Source organism: Neoarius graeffei, chromosome 8, assembly GCF_027579695.1.
Source record: "Neoarius graeffei isolate fNeoGra1 chromosome 8, fNeoGra1.pri, whole genome shotgun sequence".
Classification (NCBI taxonomy): Eukaryota; Metazoa; Chordata; class Actinopteri; order Siluriformes; family Ariidae; genus Neoarius; species Neoarius graeffei.
In genome coordinates, this window is record NC_083576.1 from 27,418,106 (window position 1) to 27,435,598 (window position 17,493).

General features: G+C 41.9%; 1 protein-coding gene across 1 annotated transcript; it reads right to left on the reverse strand.

Annotated features, from left to right (window-relative positions):
* Positions 1-9,766: 9,766 nt before the first annotated feature.
* Positions 9,767-16,918, reverse strand: fgf16 (fibroblast growth factor 16). Its single transcript, XM_060926876.1, has 3 exons — positions 16,365-16,918; positions 13,460-13,563; positions 9,767-11,234 (listed from the first exon to the last, which is right to left on the reverse strand). The coding sequence occupies exons 1-3, from the start codon at positions 16,633-16,635 to the stop codon at positions 10,989-10,991; spliced, it is 621 nt and encodes a 206-aa protein (XP_060782859.1). The 5' UTR covers positions 16,636-16,918; the 3' UTR covers positions 9,767-10,988.
* Positions 16,919-17,493: the final 575 nt, after the last annotated feature.

Here is a 17,493-nt window from a genome sequence, read left to right on the forward strand (position 1 = left end):
AAAAGTTCAACTTTGGTCTCATCTGACCAAAGCACCTTCTTCTACATGTTTGCCGTGTCCCCTACATGGCTTCTGGCAAACTGCAAACGGGACTTCTTATGCTTGTCTTTCAACAATGGCTTTCTTCTTGCCACTCTTCCAAAAAGGCCAGATTTGTGGAGTGTACGACTTATAGTTGTCCTGTGCACAGATTCTCCCACCTGAGCTGTGGATTTCTGCAGCTCCTCCAGAGTGATCATGGGCCTCTTGGCTGCTTCTCTGACCAGTGCTCTCCTTACTCGCTCTGTCAGTTTAGGTGGACGGCCATGTCTTGGTAGGTTTGCAGTTGTGCCATACTTTTTCCATTTTTATGCCTCCGCCACCGTAAGGTGCAGGAGGCATTATGTTTTCGGATTGTCCGTGCGTCCGTCCCGAAACCCGTCCATCCGTGCATTTGTCCGTCCCGAAACCTTGTGAACGCGATATCTCCAAGGCAGATGAAAGGAATTTCACCAAGCTTTCACCATTTGTGCATTTGGGGACAAAGATAAACTGATTAGATTTTGAGATCAAAAGGTCGAAGGCCAAGGTCACTGTGAGGTCAAATGTCTGTCCGAAAATCTTGTGAATACAATATCTCCAAGGCTAATACAAGGAATTTCACCAGGTCATGATTACTCTGAGGTCAAATGTCCACCCCCAAATCACAACTTAATAAGGCGTGTAGTCTACCAGGCGGAGGCAACCCCATCGATGCCATTGGCGTCGAGTTCGATCTAGTTGAATGATGGATTGAACAGTGCTTCTGGAGATGTTCAGAGTTTAGGATATATTTTTTTTATAACCTAACCCTGCTTTAAACTTCTTCAAAACTTTATCCCTGACCTGTCTGGTGAGTTCTTTGGTCTTCATGATGCTGTTTGTTCTTCAGTGTTCTCTAACAAACCACTGAGGCCTTCACAGAGCAAGTGTATTGATGCTGAGAGTAAATTACACACAGTAGGACTCTATTAACTAATTCGATGACTTCTGAAGGCAGTTGATTGCACTGGATTGTATTTAGAGGTATCGGAGTACAGGGGGCTGAATACTAATGCACACCACGTTTTTCAGATTTTTATTTGTTTAAAATTTTGAAGACCATTTATCGTTTTCGTTTCACTTCACAATTATGTGCTACTCTGTGTTGGTCTATCTCAAAATCTCAAAAAACTTTTAAGTTCGTGGTTGTAAGGTGGAAAAATGTGAAAGTTCAAGGGGTATGAATACTTTTTCAAGGCACTCTGTGTATGTGTGTGTACACACACAGTGGTGCTTGAAAGTTTGTGAACCATTTAGAATTTTCTATATTTCTGCATAAATATGACCTAAAACATCAGATTTTCACACGAGTCCTAAAAGTAGATAAAGAGAACCTAGTTCAACAAATGAGACAAAAATATCATACTTGGTCATTTATTTATTGAGGAAAATTATCCAATATTACATATCTGTGAGTGGCAAAAGTATATGAACCTTTGCTTTCAGTATCTGGTGTGACCCCCTTGTGCAGCAATAACTGCAACTAAACATTTCCGGTAACTGTTGATCAGTCCTGCACACTGGCTTGGAGGAATTTTAGTTCATTCCTCCATACAGAACAGCTTCAACTCTGGGATGTTGGTGGGTTTCCTCACACGAACTGCTCGCTTGAGGTCCTTCCACAACATTTCGACTGGATTAAGGGCAGGACTTTGATTTGGCCATTCCAAAACTTAACTTTATTCTTCTTTAACCATTCTTTGGTAGAACGACTTGTGTGCTTAGGGTCATTGTCTTGCTGCATGACCCACCTTCTCTTGAGATTCAGTTCATGGACAGATGTCCTGACATTTTCCTTTAGAATTCATTGTTCCATAAATGGTGGCAAGCCGTTCTGGTACAGATGCAGCAAAACAGGCCCAAACCATGATACTACCACCACCATGTTTCACAGATGGGATAAGGTTCTTATGCTGGAATGCAGTGTTTTCCTTTCTCCAAACATAACGCTTCTCATTTAAACCAAAAAGTTCTATTTTGGTCTCATCCATCCACAAAACATTTTTCCAATAGCCTTCTGGCTTGTCCATGTGATCTTTAGCAAAGTGCAGATGAGCAGCAATGTTCTTTTTGGAGAGCAGTGGCTTTCTCCTTGCAACCCTGCCATGCACACCATTGTTGTTCAGTGTTCTCCTGATGTGGACTCATGAACATTAACATTAGCCAATGTGAGAGAGGCCTTCAGTTGCTTCGAAGTTAACCTGGGGTCCTTTGTAACCTCGCCGACTATTACACTCTTGGAGTGATCTTTGTTGGTCAACCACTCCTGGGGAGGGTAACAATGGTCCATTTGTCCACAATTTGTCTGACTTTGGATTGGTGGAGTCCAAACTCTTTAGAGATGATTTTGTAACCTTTTCCAGCCTGATGAGCATCAACAATGCTTTTTTTGAGGTCCTCAGAAATCTCCTTTGTTCATGCCATGATACACTTCCACAAACGTGTTGTGAAGATCAGACTTTGATAGATCCCTGTTCTTTAAATAAAACAGGGTGCCCATTCAAACCTGATTGTCATCCCATTGATTGAAAACGCCTGACTCTAATTTCACCTTCAAATGAACTGCTAATCCTAGAGGTTCACATTCTTTTGCCACTCTCAGATATGTAATATTGGATCATTTTTCTCAATAAATAAATGACCAAGTATAATATTTGTCTAATTTGTTTGACTGGGTTCTCTTTATCTACTTTTAGGACTTTTGTGAAAATCTGATGTTTTAGGTCATATTTATGCAGAAATAGAGAAAATTCTAAAGGGTTCACAAACTTTCAAGCACCACTGTGTGTGTGTACAACCCCAATTCCAAAAAAGTTGGGACAAAGTACAAATTGTAAATAAAAATGGAATGCAATAATTTACAAATCTCAAAAACTGATATTGTATTCACAATAGAACATAGACAACATATCAAATGTCGAAAGTGAGACATTTTGAAATTTCATGCCAAATATTGGCTCATTTGAAATTTCATGACAGCAACACGTCTCAAAAAAGTTGGGACAGGGGCAATAAGAGGCTGGAAAAGTTAAAGGTACAAGAAAGGAACAGCTGGAGGACCAAATTGCAACTCATGAGGTCAATTGGCAATAGGTCATTAACATGACTGGGTATAAAAAGAGCATCTTCGAGTGGCAGCGACTCTCAGAAGTAAAGATGGGAAGAGGATCACCAATCCCCCTAATTCTGTGCTGACAAATAGTGGAGCAATATCAGAAAGGAGTGTAAAATTGCAAAGAGTTTGAACATATCATCTACAGTGCATAATATCAAAAGATTCAGAGAATCTGGAAGAATCTGTGTGCGTAAGGGTCAAGGCCGGAAAACCATACTGGGTACCCGTGATCTTCGGGCCCTTAGACGGCACTGCATCACATACAGGCATGCTTCTGTATTGGAAATCACAAAATGGGCTCAGAAATATTATCTGTGAACACAATTCACCATGCCATCCGCCATTGCCAGCTAAAACTCTATAGTTCAAAGAAGAAGCCGTATCTAAACATGATCCAGAAGCGCAGACATCTTCTCTGGGCCAAGGCTCATTTAAAATGGACTGTGGCAAAGTGGAAAACTGTTCTGTGGTCAGACGAATCAAAATTTGAAGTTCTTTATGGAAATCAGGGACGCCGTGTCATTCGGACTAAAGAGGAGAAGGACGACCCAAGTTGTTATCAGCGCAAAAAAGGAACAGCTGCATCAGAGATGCAGAAGCCTGCATCTCTGATGGTATGGGGTTGCATTAGTGTGTGTGGCATGGGCAGCTTACACATCTGGAAAGACACCATCAATGCTGAAAGGTATATCGAGGTTCTAGAGCAACATATGCTCCCATCCAGACGACGTCTCTTTCAGGGAAGACCTTGCATTTTCTAACATGACAATACCAAACCACATACTGCATCAATTACAGCATCATGGCTGCGTAGAAGAAGGGTCCGGGTACTGAACTGGCCAGCCTGCAGTCCAGATCTTTCACCCATAGAAAACATTTGGCGCATCATAAAACGGAAGATACGACAAAAAAGACCTAAGACAGTTAAGCAACTAGAATCCTACATTAGACAAGAATGGGTTAACATTCCTATCCCTAAACTTGAGCAACTTGTCTCCTCAGTCCCCAGACGTTTACAGACTGTTGTAAAGAGAAAAGGGGATGTCTCACAGTGGTAAACATGGCCTTGTCCCAACTTTTTTGAGATGTGGTGTTGTCATGAAATTTAAAATCACCTAATTTTTCTCTTTAAAAGATACATTTTCTCAGTTTAAACATTTGATATGTTATCTATGTTCTATTCTGAATAAAATATGGAATTTTGAAACTTCCACATCATTGCATTCCATTTTTATTTACAATTTGTACTTTGTCCCAACTTTTTTGGAATCAGGGTTGTACACACACGTACACGTGTGTGTATGTATGTATATATAATATGTCTGTGTGTGTGTGTATGTACAGTGGGGCAAAAAAGTATTTAGTCAATCACCAATTGTGCAAGTTCTCCCACTTAAAAAGATGAGAGAGGCCTGTAATTTTCATCATAGGTATACCTCAACTATGAGAGACAAAATGAGAAAAAAAAATCCAGAAAATCACATTGTCTGATTTTTAAAGAATTTATTTGCAAATTATGGTGGAAAATAAGTATTTGGTCAATAACAAAAGTTCATCTCAATACTTTGTTATATACCCTTTGTTGGCAATGACAGAGGTCAAACATTTTCTGTAAGTCTTCACAAGGTTTTCACACACTGTTGCTGGTATTTTGGCCCATTCCTCCATGCAGATCTCCTCTAGATCAGTGATGTTTTGGAGCTGTCGCTGGGCAACACGGACTTTCAACTCCCTCCAAAGATTTTCTATGGGGTTGAGATCTGGAGACTGGCTAGGCCACTCCAGGACCTTGAAATGTTTCTTACGAAGCCACTCCTTCGTTGCCCGGGTGGTGTGTTTGGGATCATTGTCATGCTGAAAGACCCACCCACGTTTCATCTTCAATGCCCTTGCTGATGGAAGGAGGTTTTCACTCAAAATCTCACGATACATGGCCCCATTCATTCTTTCCTTTACATGGATCAGTCGTCCTGGTCCCTTTGCAGAAAAGCAGCCCCAAAGCATGATGTTTCTACCCCCATGCTTCACAGTAGGTATGGTGTTCTTTGGATGCAACTCAGCATTCTTTCTCCTCCAAACACGACAAGTTGAGTTTTTACCAAAAAGTTCTATTTTGGTTTCATCTGACCATATGACATTCTCCCAATCCTCTTCTGGATCATCCAGATGCTCTCTAGCAAACTTCAGATGGGCCTGGACATGTACTGGCTTAAGCAGGGGGACACGTCTGGCACTGCAGGATATGAGTCCCTGGCGGCGTAGTGTGTTACTGATGGTTACTTTGGTCCCAGCTCTCTGCAGGTCATTCACTAGGTCCCCCCCATGTGGTTCTGGGATTTTTGCTCACTGTTCTTGTGATCATTTTGACCCCACGGGGTGAGATCTTGCGTGGAGCCCCAGATCGAGGGAGATTATCAGTGGTCTTGCATGTCTTCCATTTTCTAATAATTGCTCCCACAGTTGATTTCTTCACACCAAGCTGCTTACCTATTGCAGATTCAGTCTTCCCAGCCTGGTGCAGGTCTACAATTTTGTTTCTGGTGTCCTTTGACAGCTCTTTGGTCTTGGCTATAGTGGAGTTTGGAGTGTGACTGTTTGAGGTTGTGGACAGGTGTCTTTTATACTGATAATGAGTTCAAACAGGTGCCATTAATACAGGTAACGAGTGGAGGACAGAGGAGCCTCTTAAAGAAGAAGTTACAGGTCTGTGAGAGCCAGAAATCTTGCTTGTTTGTAGGTGACCAAATACTTTATAGAGGAATTTACCAATTAATTCATTAAAAATCCTACAATGTGATTTCCTGGATTCTTTCCCCACATTCTGTCTCTCATAGTTGAAGTGTACCTATGATGAAAATTACAGGCCTCTCACATCATTTTAAGTGGGAGAACTTGCACAATTGGTGGTTGACTAAATACTTTTTTGCCACACTGTGTGTGTGTGTGTATATACACACACACACACACGGGGTGGCATGGTGGTGTAGTGGTTAGTGCTGTCGCCTCACAGCAAGAAGGTCCGGGTTCGAGCCCCATGGCCGACGAGGGCCTTTCTGTGCGGAGTTTGCATGTTCTCCCCGTGTCTGCATGGGTTTCCTCCAGGTGCTCCGGTTTCCCCCCACAGTCCAATGACATGCAGGTTAGGTTAACTGGTGACTCTAAATTGACTGTAGGTGTGAATGTGAGTGTGAATGGTTGTCTGTGTCTATGTGTCAGCCCTGTGATGACTTGGCGATTTGTCCAGGATGTACGCCGCCTTTCACCCGTAGTCAGCTGGGATAGGCTCCAGCTTGCTTGCGACCCTGTAGAACATGATAAAGCGACTAGAGATAATGAGATGAGATGACACACACCTCATCTCATTATCTCTAGCCGCTTTATCCTGTTCTACAGGGTCACAGGCAACCTGGAGCCTATCCCAGCTGACTACTTGCAAAAGTTAGGGTACACCCTGGACAAGTTGCCCGGTCATCACAGGGCTGACACATAGACACAGACAACCATTCACACCTACAGTCAATTTACAGTAGAGTCACCAGTTAATCTAACCTGCATGTCTTTTGACTGTGGGGGAAACCGGAGCACCCGGAGGAAACCCACGCAGACATGGGGAGAACATGCAAACTCCGCACAGATAGGCCCTCACCGGCCACAGGGCTCGAACCCAGACCTTCTTGCTGTGAGGCGACAGCGTTAACCACTATACCACCGTGCCGTCCCATAGATATATATATATGTGTGTGTGTGTATATGTTTATGTGTACCTCTGCATTTAATAGTTTGTACACCCTCCTTTTGCCAGTAAAACAGCACTGAGTCTCATATAACATTTCAGAAGGTTGGAGATACAGAGCAGGGCATCTGACCATTCCTCTTTACACAACCTCTCCATCATCCAGGATCCTCGGCCCTCTCTTGTGCTCACTGTTCTTCAGCTCACCCCACAGGTTTTCAATAGGGTTCAGGTCAGGGGACTGAGATGGCAGAAGATTGATTCTGTGGTCAGAATCAACCATTTTTGTGCTGATTTGGATATGTATTTTGAATGATTGTTCCACTGGAAGATCCAATGACAACCCGGTTTTAGTTTCCTGGCAAAGGCAGCCTGATTTTGATTTAAAATATCCTGGTATTTCATGGAGATCATGATGCCAGGTTTCCAGGGCCTTTGGTGGTAAAATAGCTCCAAAACATCAGAGAACTTCCACAATATTTTACAGTTAGGGTTGGGTTATTTATCATTATAGCCATCCTTCTTTTTACACCAAACCCACCACGAGTGTTTATTGCCAAAAAGCTCCATTTTTGTGATGAAAGACCATAAAACACAGTTCCCGTCAAAGTTGTGGTCATGTTTCGCAAACTTCAGGTGCTTACATTTGTGGTTAACTGACAGAAAAGGCTTTTTCTCTGGCATGCCTTCCAAATAATCTGTTGGCATGGAGGTGGTGTCTTGTGGTGGTTTTGGAGATTTGGAAACTCCAAGATTTTACTTTTTGTTGTAATTCACCAACAGTGATCCTTGGGGATTTTTTTTTAACCTCTCTCACCATCCTCCTGTGTATGTGGGGGTAAAGTAAACTTGGCTCCTCTGACAGGCAAGTTTGCAACATTTCAGTTGGTGTCTTTTTTTTTCTTTTTCTTTTTAAATTATTATTATTGCCCTAACAGTAGAAATTGACATTTTCAGGCAAGTAGCTATTTTTAATAACCATTCCATAACTTCTGAAGGTCAACACACATCTCCCCTATATTTGGTTTGTGTGTTCTTTTATCTTTCCTGTGTTGATGAATGAATTAGGAAATTTGGCCTCTGTCTCACCTCATATTTGTACCCCAATTAATCAGGAAGTCATGGATTAAGTTCCTATGCACTCTAATCAACTCAAACGTACAATTTAAATGGAAAACATGCTTCAGTTACATTGTGTTTCCTGTAATTTATGGGGTGCTAATAAGTGTGGCACGTGTTTTTGTTGAAAATGATAATTTCTTGGTGTTTGGGTTTTTTCTCATTTTTTCAGCGTGAGATGAAGCGACTTCAAAAGGTGGATTTTTTCCCCCTCTAACCCTTTTCTTTTGCAAATCTTTTCAAGGGGTGCCAATAATTGTGGAGGGGACACACACACACACACACACATATTATCTGTAGCCGCTTATTATTTGTTTATTTTATTTATTTTGTGTATAAAATATGCATGCGCACAGTAAAAACATCTAAACCATCTGTGGCTAATGATTGTGAAATTGCACAACTTGAATACTTGAGATTTGACTCAGACTTGCAAAAAGTGATTTGTGAGCATTTCTCATCTCGTCATATGCCGCATCCCTCCATCTGCAACATCTCTTCTATACATTCCTTTCTTTTCTCTGCCAAGATTTCCTCCATGAAGGGTCTTTTTCAGATTTCCATTTGCCCCTTTTGAACACCCCCCCCCCCCCCCCCCCCCCCCCGGTCACCACCTCCCCTCAAGGGCATTTTGTGAGCATTCACAGCTCACAAAAAGTGAAACATTACAACTATTGCAGATGTTGAAATGTTGATCCCATCTTTCTTATTTGGAGATCACCACTAGGCTACATTTGTAACACGTTCTTCCTGGCCACTAGGCAGCTGTTCCCCTCATCTGCGTACTTCAGTTCCACTGCTGATCTCATGGTGCGTGAATATGCATTAATGCTAAAAGTATCCCAGCATGGTTGTGTCAGAAGGACACAGATGATATAATTGATCATATTTTTACTCATGATCCGTATCTTTTTCCAGGATTCCAGTTTGTTTTGCATTTTAGCGTGAGACTCGGCTCAGTTATAATCGCCATGTGCAAGCAAACAATGCACTGGATCTGTTTAGTGGGAACGTTTTATTACAAATCATTGTTCTTGTGCACCAGAAAGTCTTCAGACCCAATTTTTCAACAGGTTTGTCAACCAGCGACCCACCTTTTATTGTTTTGCTTGCTGAACACTTGTGATTTATGCCTCTGCAGGCTGTTTTGGGAGAACTTTCTCATAGGTTTCCCGAGCCAAGAACAGTCTCTTTACATCATCAGCCATCATCCACATCTCCATAGAGATTGATTACGCAGGGCTGCAGCTCTGCTCTGCTCTGGAATTCACATTCTCTGGAGCAGTAGGCATTTGTCAGATGAACTTTCATCCCTGGTGTAGTGCTGTGATCTACATTGAAGGTATTTTCTCTAACTGTGTAGCACCGACATGCTTCATTCTAGATTAATAGCCATTGCTTTTTCAGACATTTCTGTCCTGGGCGTTGGATTTTCCAAAGAAACTTTCAATGCAATGAAGAAATCGACTCGGTCCTTCTCCATAGAATATTTTAATTGTAAGAGAAACTTTTTTTCTCAGGCAAAAATGGTCACTCGCAATGAACAGTCAATAGCAGGACAATTTTATTGTCGTTCATTCATGTCAAACTGATAGCCCTTTCGTTTACTTTTCAGTAGAATCTACAATTCTGATCATTTCAAGTTCATTACAAAATAGACTTTGAAATAAATAAATATATTTATATAAAGATTTAGAATTATACATTATATGTAGAAAATAAATATATTGTACATTTTATAAATAGGTTCATCCATATTTACACTCATCACTTACATTTTAAGAATGTTCCTGACAGCCTTATATTACACGTCACACCTTGTCAGTTGACCAACACACCACAACCTTTCTGCATTTGCCGTAGCTTTTCTCTGGTTTCAATAGAAATCTCATCCCATTTCCCCTCTAGAGAGTGCATTCATTTTTTTAAGCTGTCAGCAAGCAGACTTTTTCAGAACCTTCAAAAGAAAAGGAGTGAAATTGCAGAGCGGATTCTCTAAGTGCTAATTTATCTCTGTGTTTCACACTGGAGATGCTCTTTCCCACTCTGTCCTGACACGTGTTTATTCCTCTTTGGTGGTCTTTTAGGCCTTTATCTTCAAAAAACCCTGAAGTCTTTTATGATTTTGCTTTTTATTAGTGATTGTTTGCCAGTTTTATTACTTAGCAGTACCTCTCACTTGTCTCACCAAGTGTCCTTAAATATACATTTGTATTTAAAAAAAAATCTTTGTTTCTCTTATTGAGATGCTACTGTATATTCTTTGGAAGAAATTGTCCTTGTCCCCCGTGTAAATAGCCCCTAGATAAGTGTTCCCATAATCATTTCCTTTCACCACAGGATCAGCACCATGGTCCCTTAGCAATCCTCACTTGCATGCCTACTGCATTATGAAGGTGAGTGTGAGTTTACAAAGACACTTACAGTGGTATTAGCGCCTGTGCTTGAGTTCAGTGGTGCTAATGTTGCTAGAAGTGATAAGCATCCAAGTTTCAACCTGGCTTGTGGATATGAGACATACAATTTTTAAAGATGTATTGAAATGGCCAAGACCAAAACTGGAGCCTAGATCACAAGTGGTTCTTTCCATCACAAGTGGTTTCTCTGCAAGTTTTGGGTGCGTACCAAGTTAGCTGAGGATGAGCTGGTTGCATGACACCATGAAGCCCCTGAAGTCAACACCTTTCCTTCAGAAACCTCTTGGCACTGGTGGTGGATGGAGGAATGTCTTCTCTGCACTGTGGTTTAAAACCCATTAAGGAGAGGAAACAGATTCATTCAGGAACACACACGTACTGTTTATCTCAGTCACTGCTGGAGAGGGACTTCTAGCTTTGGACCAGAAGGCAAATCTAAACAGTCGTGAGGGAGGGAAGAAAAGGAGGGTCTTCATAAACCCTAAGTTTCTCTCAGATTCCCCTTCACCCCTCCCCACACCTCCAGCGCTGGCTGGACTTTTGGTCACCTGTGCTGGAACAAGTCCCTGTATGCCTGGGCAATCTTCTCGATCGCTACTGGCCTGGGAAGGAAATGAGTCAACTTCTGATGCTTTTTAGTCCTGCCGCCTTCTCGTGGCGAACCATCCTTGTTCAAGGCCACATAGTAGTATCTCCCGGTGTCTGCATGTTTGTACAGTGTAGAGGCATAAGTGTTGTACCAATTCTCTTCAAACTGCTCACGGAAGACGCACTCTGCTGTCAGCTTTTTCTGCAAAAAAAAAAAAAAGCCAAGGAGAAGAGAAGCTACATGATTCAAGTCATTTCTGGATTTGGTGAACTTGCTTACTTGCACCAAATTCTTGCTGGTGCAAGTAATACAGTTTTATAATAACAAGCTTTTCATAATAAATGAACCTTTCGACCTGGAGATGGTTGAGAAATGGACAAATCTATCACTGTCCTTTGCTGCTGAATCAGTTTTCTGATGTTCATTCAGGTAGGTTTATGATTTTGGAGACTCGTTTACTTGATAGAACTAGTAGAGAAGTAAATGTTCTCAGGTTGTAGCCAGACATTGGAGATGGTATGTAAGGGTTTTCCTTAAATGAGAAAAAAAAAGCCACATTTTCTCACATTACCTGATTTCCCCTTTTCATCGTTTGCAAATGAGTGGCAACTGCTTGATGTTGGGAAACAGGTGCTTGCTGTAGAAAGTCATCACAGCTGGCTTTTCAGCTTACACCCAAAATCATTCTTCAGACATGTTAACCTTAGAGTATGCTTTCCCTGTGACGCAACCAGTCCAGTTTATACTTCCACACACATACACGCAGCAGCCAGAAAGAACTCCTGTGTGGGCTACTACTACCATGCCACTGACAGGACCAAATGAGCGATCACTTTGGGTTCAGCAGGTGAAGCTCTGCTTGGCTGACTATGCTGCCGAGAACAATAGAGCACACTGGGGCTACATCATGTTTCCTGCCAAAAAAGCAGTCGTGCAATGGCTCTAGCTCAAGTGTCAGTGTTAAAGCAGCTCACTTGGACCATGGAAGGTGGCTGGACATTGCAGAACTTGCTTAAATAATGAGTTTAAATTCTTCAGTGAGTTTGTCAGAGATGTGCTCAGATAAGCATGGTGAAATGCAGAAATAAATAATATATAACTTGAATTAAACTATCCAGTAACTGGGTGTTGAGTCTATTACTTTAAAAACTGGGTTAGTCCTGTTCAGTATTCTACCTGCTTGAGCTTTCTTCAGACGGTTAACTGTCCTGATGAAATATTTTGGAGTTGAATAAAAGAACAGAATATTGGCATAGAATATTGTAGAATGATTGTCAATTAACACCCTAAAGATTAAAACTAATAATCATGCAATTGGTAAAATAAATTAAAATCTAAGAGCAGCAAATTAGCATAGGGTGAATTCAATCACAAGCTCTTGTTCGTTATTAGCTACTTTCAGCATTTAAAGAAATTATTTTAAAGTTGTGAAAAGTTCTTACAGCAAGGAAGCCTTACATTTGCCCTGGTTTTAAACACAAACATCAATCCTCATATACCGGTATACCGTCAGCCTGCCTAGGGAACGATGCTTGTGTCCACGCAATTAGCTGCGCAACTTGTGAATTAACCTGCAACTAATAAGACATTATCATGTTATATGTGAAGTCATTTATCCCCTCCCTGTCTGTAATAAGCTCACTCTGACTCAAGAGCTACAGCCACTTGTTAAAGGCCCTGGTTTATTATCACTGGAAATCTGATGGCATGTTTTTCCCACATCCATACAGAAGACTCAAGTCGCTAGAAGACAGAAGAGTTTCCTATAAATGGTGTTTCATGCATACCACCAGGACACACGACATGACTCGGTTCGTAGCCCATCCTGGTCTCTGTTACCATTTGAGCGCTTGACACTAAAAAGTAAAGCACTTTCCCTGTGTGACTGTGCAGTAATATACAAGAAACGGAGAGCACTCACAGACCATATATCGCTAATATGTGTGTGTACCCAGTGCTTTGTGTATATCTGAGAAATATGTAAATATTTTGGTGACTATGAAGCAAAATGAAGAGGCTATCCTTCTAATTTAGAATTTATGGTTCTTTCTGCGAGGTCTTTCTCATGCCTTTCTCGACTTCGGAAGACAAAAACAAGGTAACTCAAACAGGCCAACTGTTTTTGCTCTCAGGGGCCCCTGGTGCTGTTCCAGCTCTGTCTGATGTCAGAGGCATGGCGTGATACGCAGTGGTAGAAACGCTGCCTGTTTTGTCTGGTTTGGTGTTTTTCACATGTCTACATCATATGGGAAACAGACTTCAGATTAAGGGCTGGTGAATTGATTGCTATCCTCTTAACACTGTTGTTACACTGTTGGCTGCCGTCCCACTGCACAAACTTTAAAACAAAAAGCTTGTGGGTGCAGGTGTGGGCTTATGCAGGTGTCTGTTAAAATGGTTCTGGGGTTTGTGTGGGTTTGACTTACCGACCCATAGAGTTCTCCTTTTTCATTCATTCCCAGATAAAGTCCGGCATCCACCCCTCTTATACTGACCAGCCCCACAGCCAGGCTAATGAATTCCAGGATACCTGCCATAGAGAAACTGGTGAGACAATTACCAGACACCATGGTCTGTATCAGCACATCTAAGATGGATTTATGATCTATGCCATATGAACCGAATGGACATGATGATGAGAACTGTTCTTTAAGTAGAAAATGGCACCTTTTGTTTTTTAGATGTTGGACTTGCATTATGGAAACATAGTGAACCTGTTAATGGCTGTAAAGAGCCTGATGTATGAATGATTACAGTAACACTACCTAGGTGTCATCAGGTTCCATCTTGGGAATATATACGGGATATAAAATGCATTTTCCCAGAGAGATGACGTTAAGTGAATAAAGCATTACGAAATGTAAGACAAGTGAATAGGAGAAGGTTAATTCCTTTCATCGGCTGGCATTCAATTATCATCATCATCATCATCATCATCATCTTTAGTAATCCACTATCCTGGTCAGGAGAGTAGTGGATCCAGATTCTACCCTTGATGAGATTCCAGTCTGTTGCAGGGTGCCATACACACATGATTTCACAACTGGCATTGCCAAACCACCTACCAGCATATTTTGGGAGGTGGGAGGAAACTGAAGAACCTGGAGGAAACCCACGTAGACACGGAGAACCCACAAGACAGACAGTACTGCAACAGTAACGCAAACTCATAACTGAACTGGGAACCCTGGAGCTGTGTGGTTGTGGTAATGCTAGCTATACCCGAACATGTTTGATAATTTGTGTCAAGTCAAAACCTTCTACCGCTTGTGATTTATATAAAAAAAAAATCTCTCTTTGCTTTGAAATGGTATTCCCTAATAAATTCACCAGTCAAAGTGCATTCCAGATGCATTCTTCTATTCATTCTTGAATTGCTCAAATAAAAGGATTTTATGTCATGTTGGAGAAAAAAATTACGCCACACACCCCTGTGGCTTTCCAGATCAACATGAATCAGTTACTAAAATGGCACTCAAGTTTGAAGATGACACAGAACCTCTGGATACTAATCAAGAGCATTCATGTTTTACATTTGCATTTAATCAAAGCCGTGGCCGGCTTGTACCATGCCTGTCTTGAATTTGCAGATCAGGGGATGCCAGAAACATGCATACCGAACACCCAATCCAATAAAACCGCTTGTTTTGGCTGAGAAAAACAAGCATTAAACTTCTTTGGATTCCACAGTGGTCATGCTTTAATTTAGAGCTATTCCAGCCTCCTGAGCAAGGCTGCACCTGCACAATGGCTGTTGAATGCACATGTCTGTGCCCTGACCTCATTTGTTTACTACTCTTATGTTAACCACTCCTTGAATGATTTATATTAATAAGCCGTGTGCGTGCGTGCACTCAAATCAACCGATGTCCCATTGTACAAGTTGGTGCAGAAAAACAGCGCTGTGCTGCTCGTTTGTTTTCCACTAAGGAGGGACACCTGTGACTCAGCATAGGGCTGTATAAGAGAGAGAGGGGGAGGTCCTGGCTTTGAGTTGGTGGGTGGTAGAGAGACGAGAGCCATCAACCATGCACTCTTACACCTTAGCTATTCACTGTAACATAGCTGTCATAGTATTCAAGCCTTCATAATCTACCACATGAAATATACACTTTTATATTTAATGTGTTATGCATATACCAGGCTTTATTATACAGACATGAGTGTTTTACTGGGGAATACATCACTTGTATTTTTCATTCAAACCACATCCGGGACGGTGAGTAACACAGTTTCCAATATCCTCACTTGTGAGGAATTTTGATAAATTTGGGTACTTTTTGTTTGTGAATATGTCGATACAATAAAAAGAAAATCACACATTAGTTTGAAAATATTAAGTTTATCTTCTCATGTTGAAAAACTCAGTTTTCATATGAAATACATCACGGATCTGAGTGACCTATTTTCCAATATCCTCACTCCGATGACGTCACTCCCAGTGTTTTCCCCCTGACTTGATGTGTGTTGTCAAAGCTTGTTCGCTGTGCTCACTCGTGAAATATATTCTCCACTCGATGATAAACTTCATATCTTCGCACCACTGTGTAATATCCTCTATATAAGGATTCTCATATCTTGTTTTGTGCCTTTAGTGTGAAATGTGCCTTAAGTGTCACTGTAAATTATTACTCCAATATACTTAATAAATCTCATGGTCTTTAAAGTACCGATACGTATCATTAAAAGGGAGAACTCCTCACATTTTACATATCCAAAAGACATGACAAGACTAAGTATAGTATATAGTTTTACACACACACACACACACACTTCTTTTTACATCATCTTTCCCCACTTGTCAGGTCGATGTGCATAGGTTGAGCTGTTAGGGTTAAGGGTTTTGCCCAAGGGCCCCAACAGTGCCAGCTTGGCAGTGCTGTGGCTCGAACCTCCAATCCTTTGATCAGTAACCCAGGGCCTTAACCCATAGTATATTATACTTATACAACTATACTACTTTAATAAAGCATTCAAAAACATCCAGAATTGAATAAACAAGCAAAAGTAGCCTAGTTCATGTGCTGTGCATCGATACATCTTATAAATAGGCCCAGTAGCATCTTATCCATCTTGTACATTTCCAGCATACATACCTTTATATAATAAGCTGTATGATATGTATTGATGTACAGGAGATGAAGGTGGTCTGATATTATTATTATTATTATGTATTCCGTTGTTATATATTTTAGCCAGAAGACTTTGCACACAAACAGGTTAAAAAGTGTTCAGGGAATGGTATAATGCAGTAAATAAGGCATAATGCAAAGAAGTGACACTGACAGGTGCACCAGAGGGGAAACTGTGTGCGTTTGTTTGTTTTCTCACCGAATCTGCTGTGATCCTGTCTGGTGCCGTGCACTGTGCCATTGGGGAAGATCTCCAGCTGGAAGCCGGTCCTGCAGTACAGCTGCCTCCTGCGCAGGATCCCTTTGAGATGATCGAAGTCCGTGAGAGAGCCGCGCCGCAGTCTGCCCTCGATCAGCCCGAGGCGCTCGTTCAACCCGGCCGGCGAGTCGGACAGAGGCGTGTTCCCGAGCGCTGTAAAACTCGGTAAATCCAGATCGATGGTGCCGAGGAATCCGCCGACCTCTGTCATGGTGCCCGTGTGAGTTGTTCAGAAAGTCAGACAGCACATGCCCACGCACGAGCTCAGCTTCATCCACGCTCCCTCGCTATTCAAAACTCTGATGCTCGCTTATCGTCTCCCATCGGCCTTTTTATACACATGCTCCCCGTTGCATTATCAAATTGGATATTCAAAAACCCAAGCCACGCCTGACCGGCATCCCTTCTTTTGCGCGCGCCAATTTACATGCCGCAGATAAACGTGCGTGACTACAAGTTTTTGCCACTGTCAGAGCCGGCGAGCGCGAGCTGTCTCGTGCTTTTCTACTTCAGCAAAGCAGCTTCATGCACAAGTATCAATGCGCTCGTGCGTAACGACTCCTGGACCAAGTGTCCTAATCTGATGCGAAGTGATCACACAGATAATGATCACTACAAGGTCCTCCCCCCCCCCCCCCCCACACACACACCCCAGACCCAAACACAGTACCGTATTCTTCACGCGCTCATGCATGGAAATGCAAGCTCCTTTTCCTTTTTTTTCATGCGGGGGAACCCGAGTTGGTCTGATAGCACAAGGATACGAGTCACTTTCGAAATCGGGATTTGGGAGCCCCTTCCCCTCCCCCTCCCGCTTTTTAATGAGAGTTTTTCTCCACCTCCTTGGGAGCAGGTGCTTCCTGATCTTCTCCCTGTGCGATTCTACAGCACTGTCTCCTCTCCCAGTCTCCACATACTGTAGACTTAAAAGAAATGGTGGGTGGGGGCTTTTTTTTTGGGGGGGGGATAGGATAATGACGTGTTTTATTAAAGTTCACCGTTGTTGGGAATGTCTGGATCAAGGAGCAGACGGAATTTCATAACGTGCATTTGAAATAAGATCTGTATT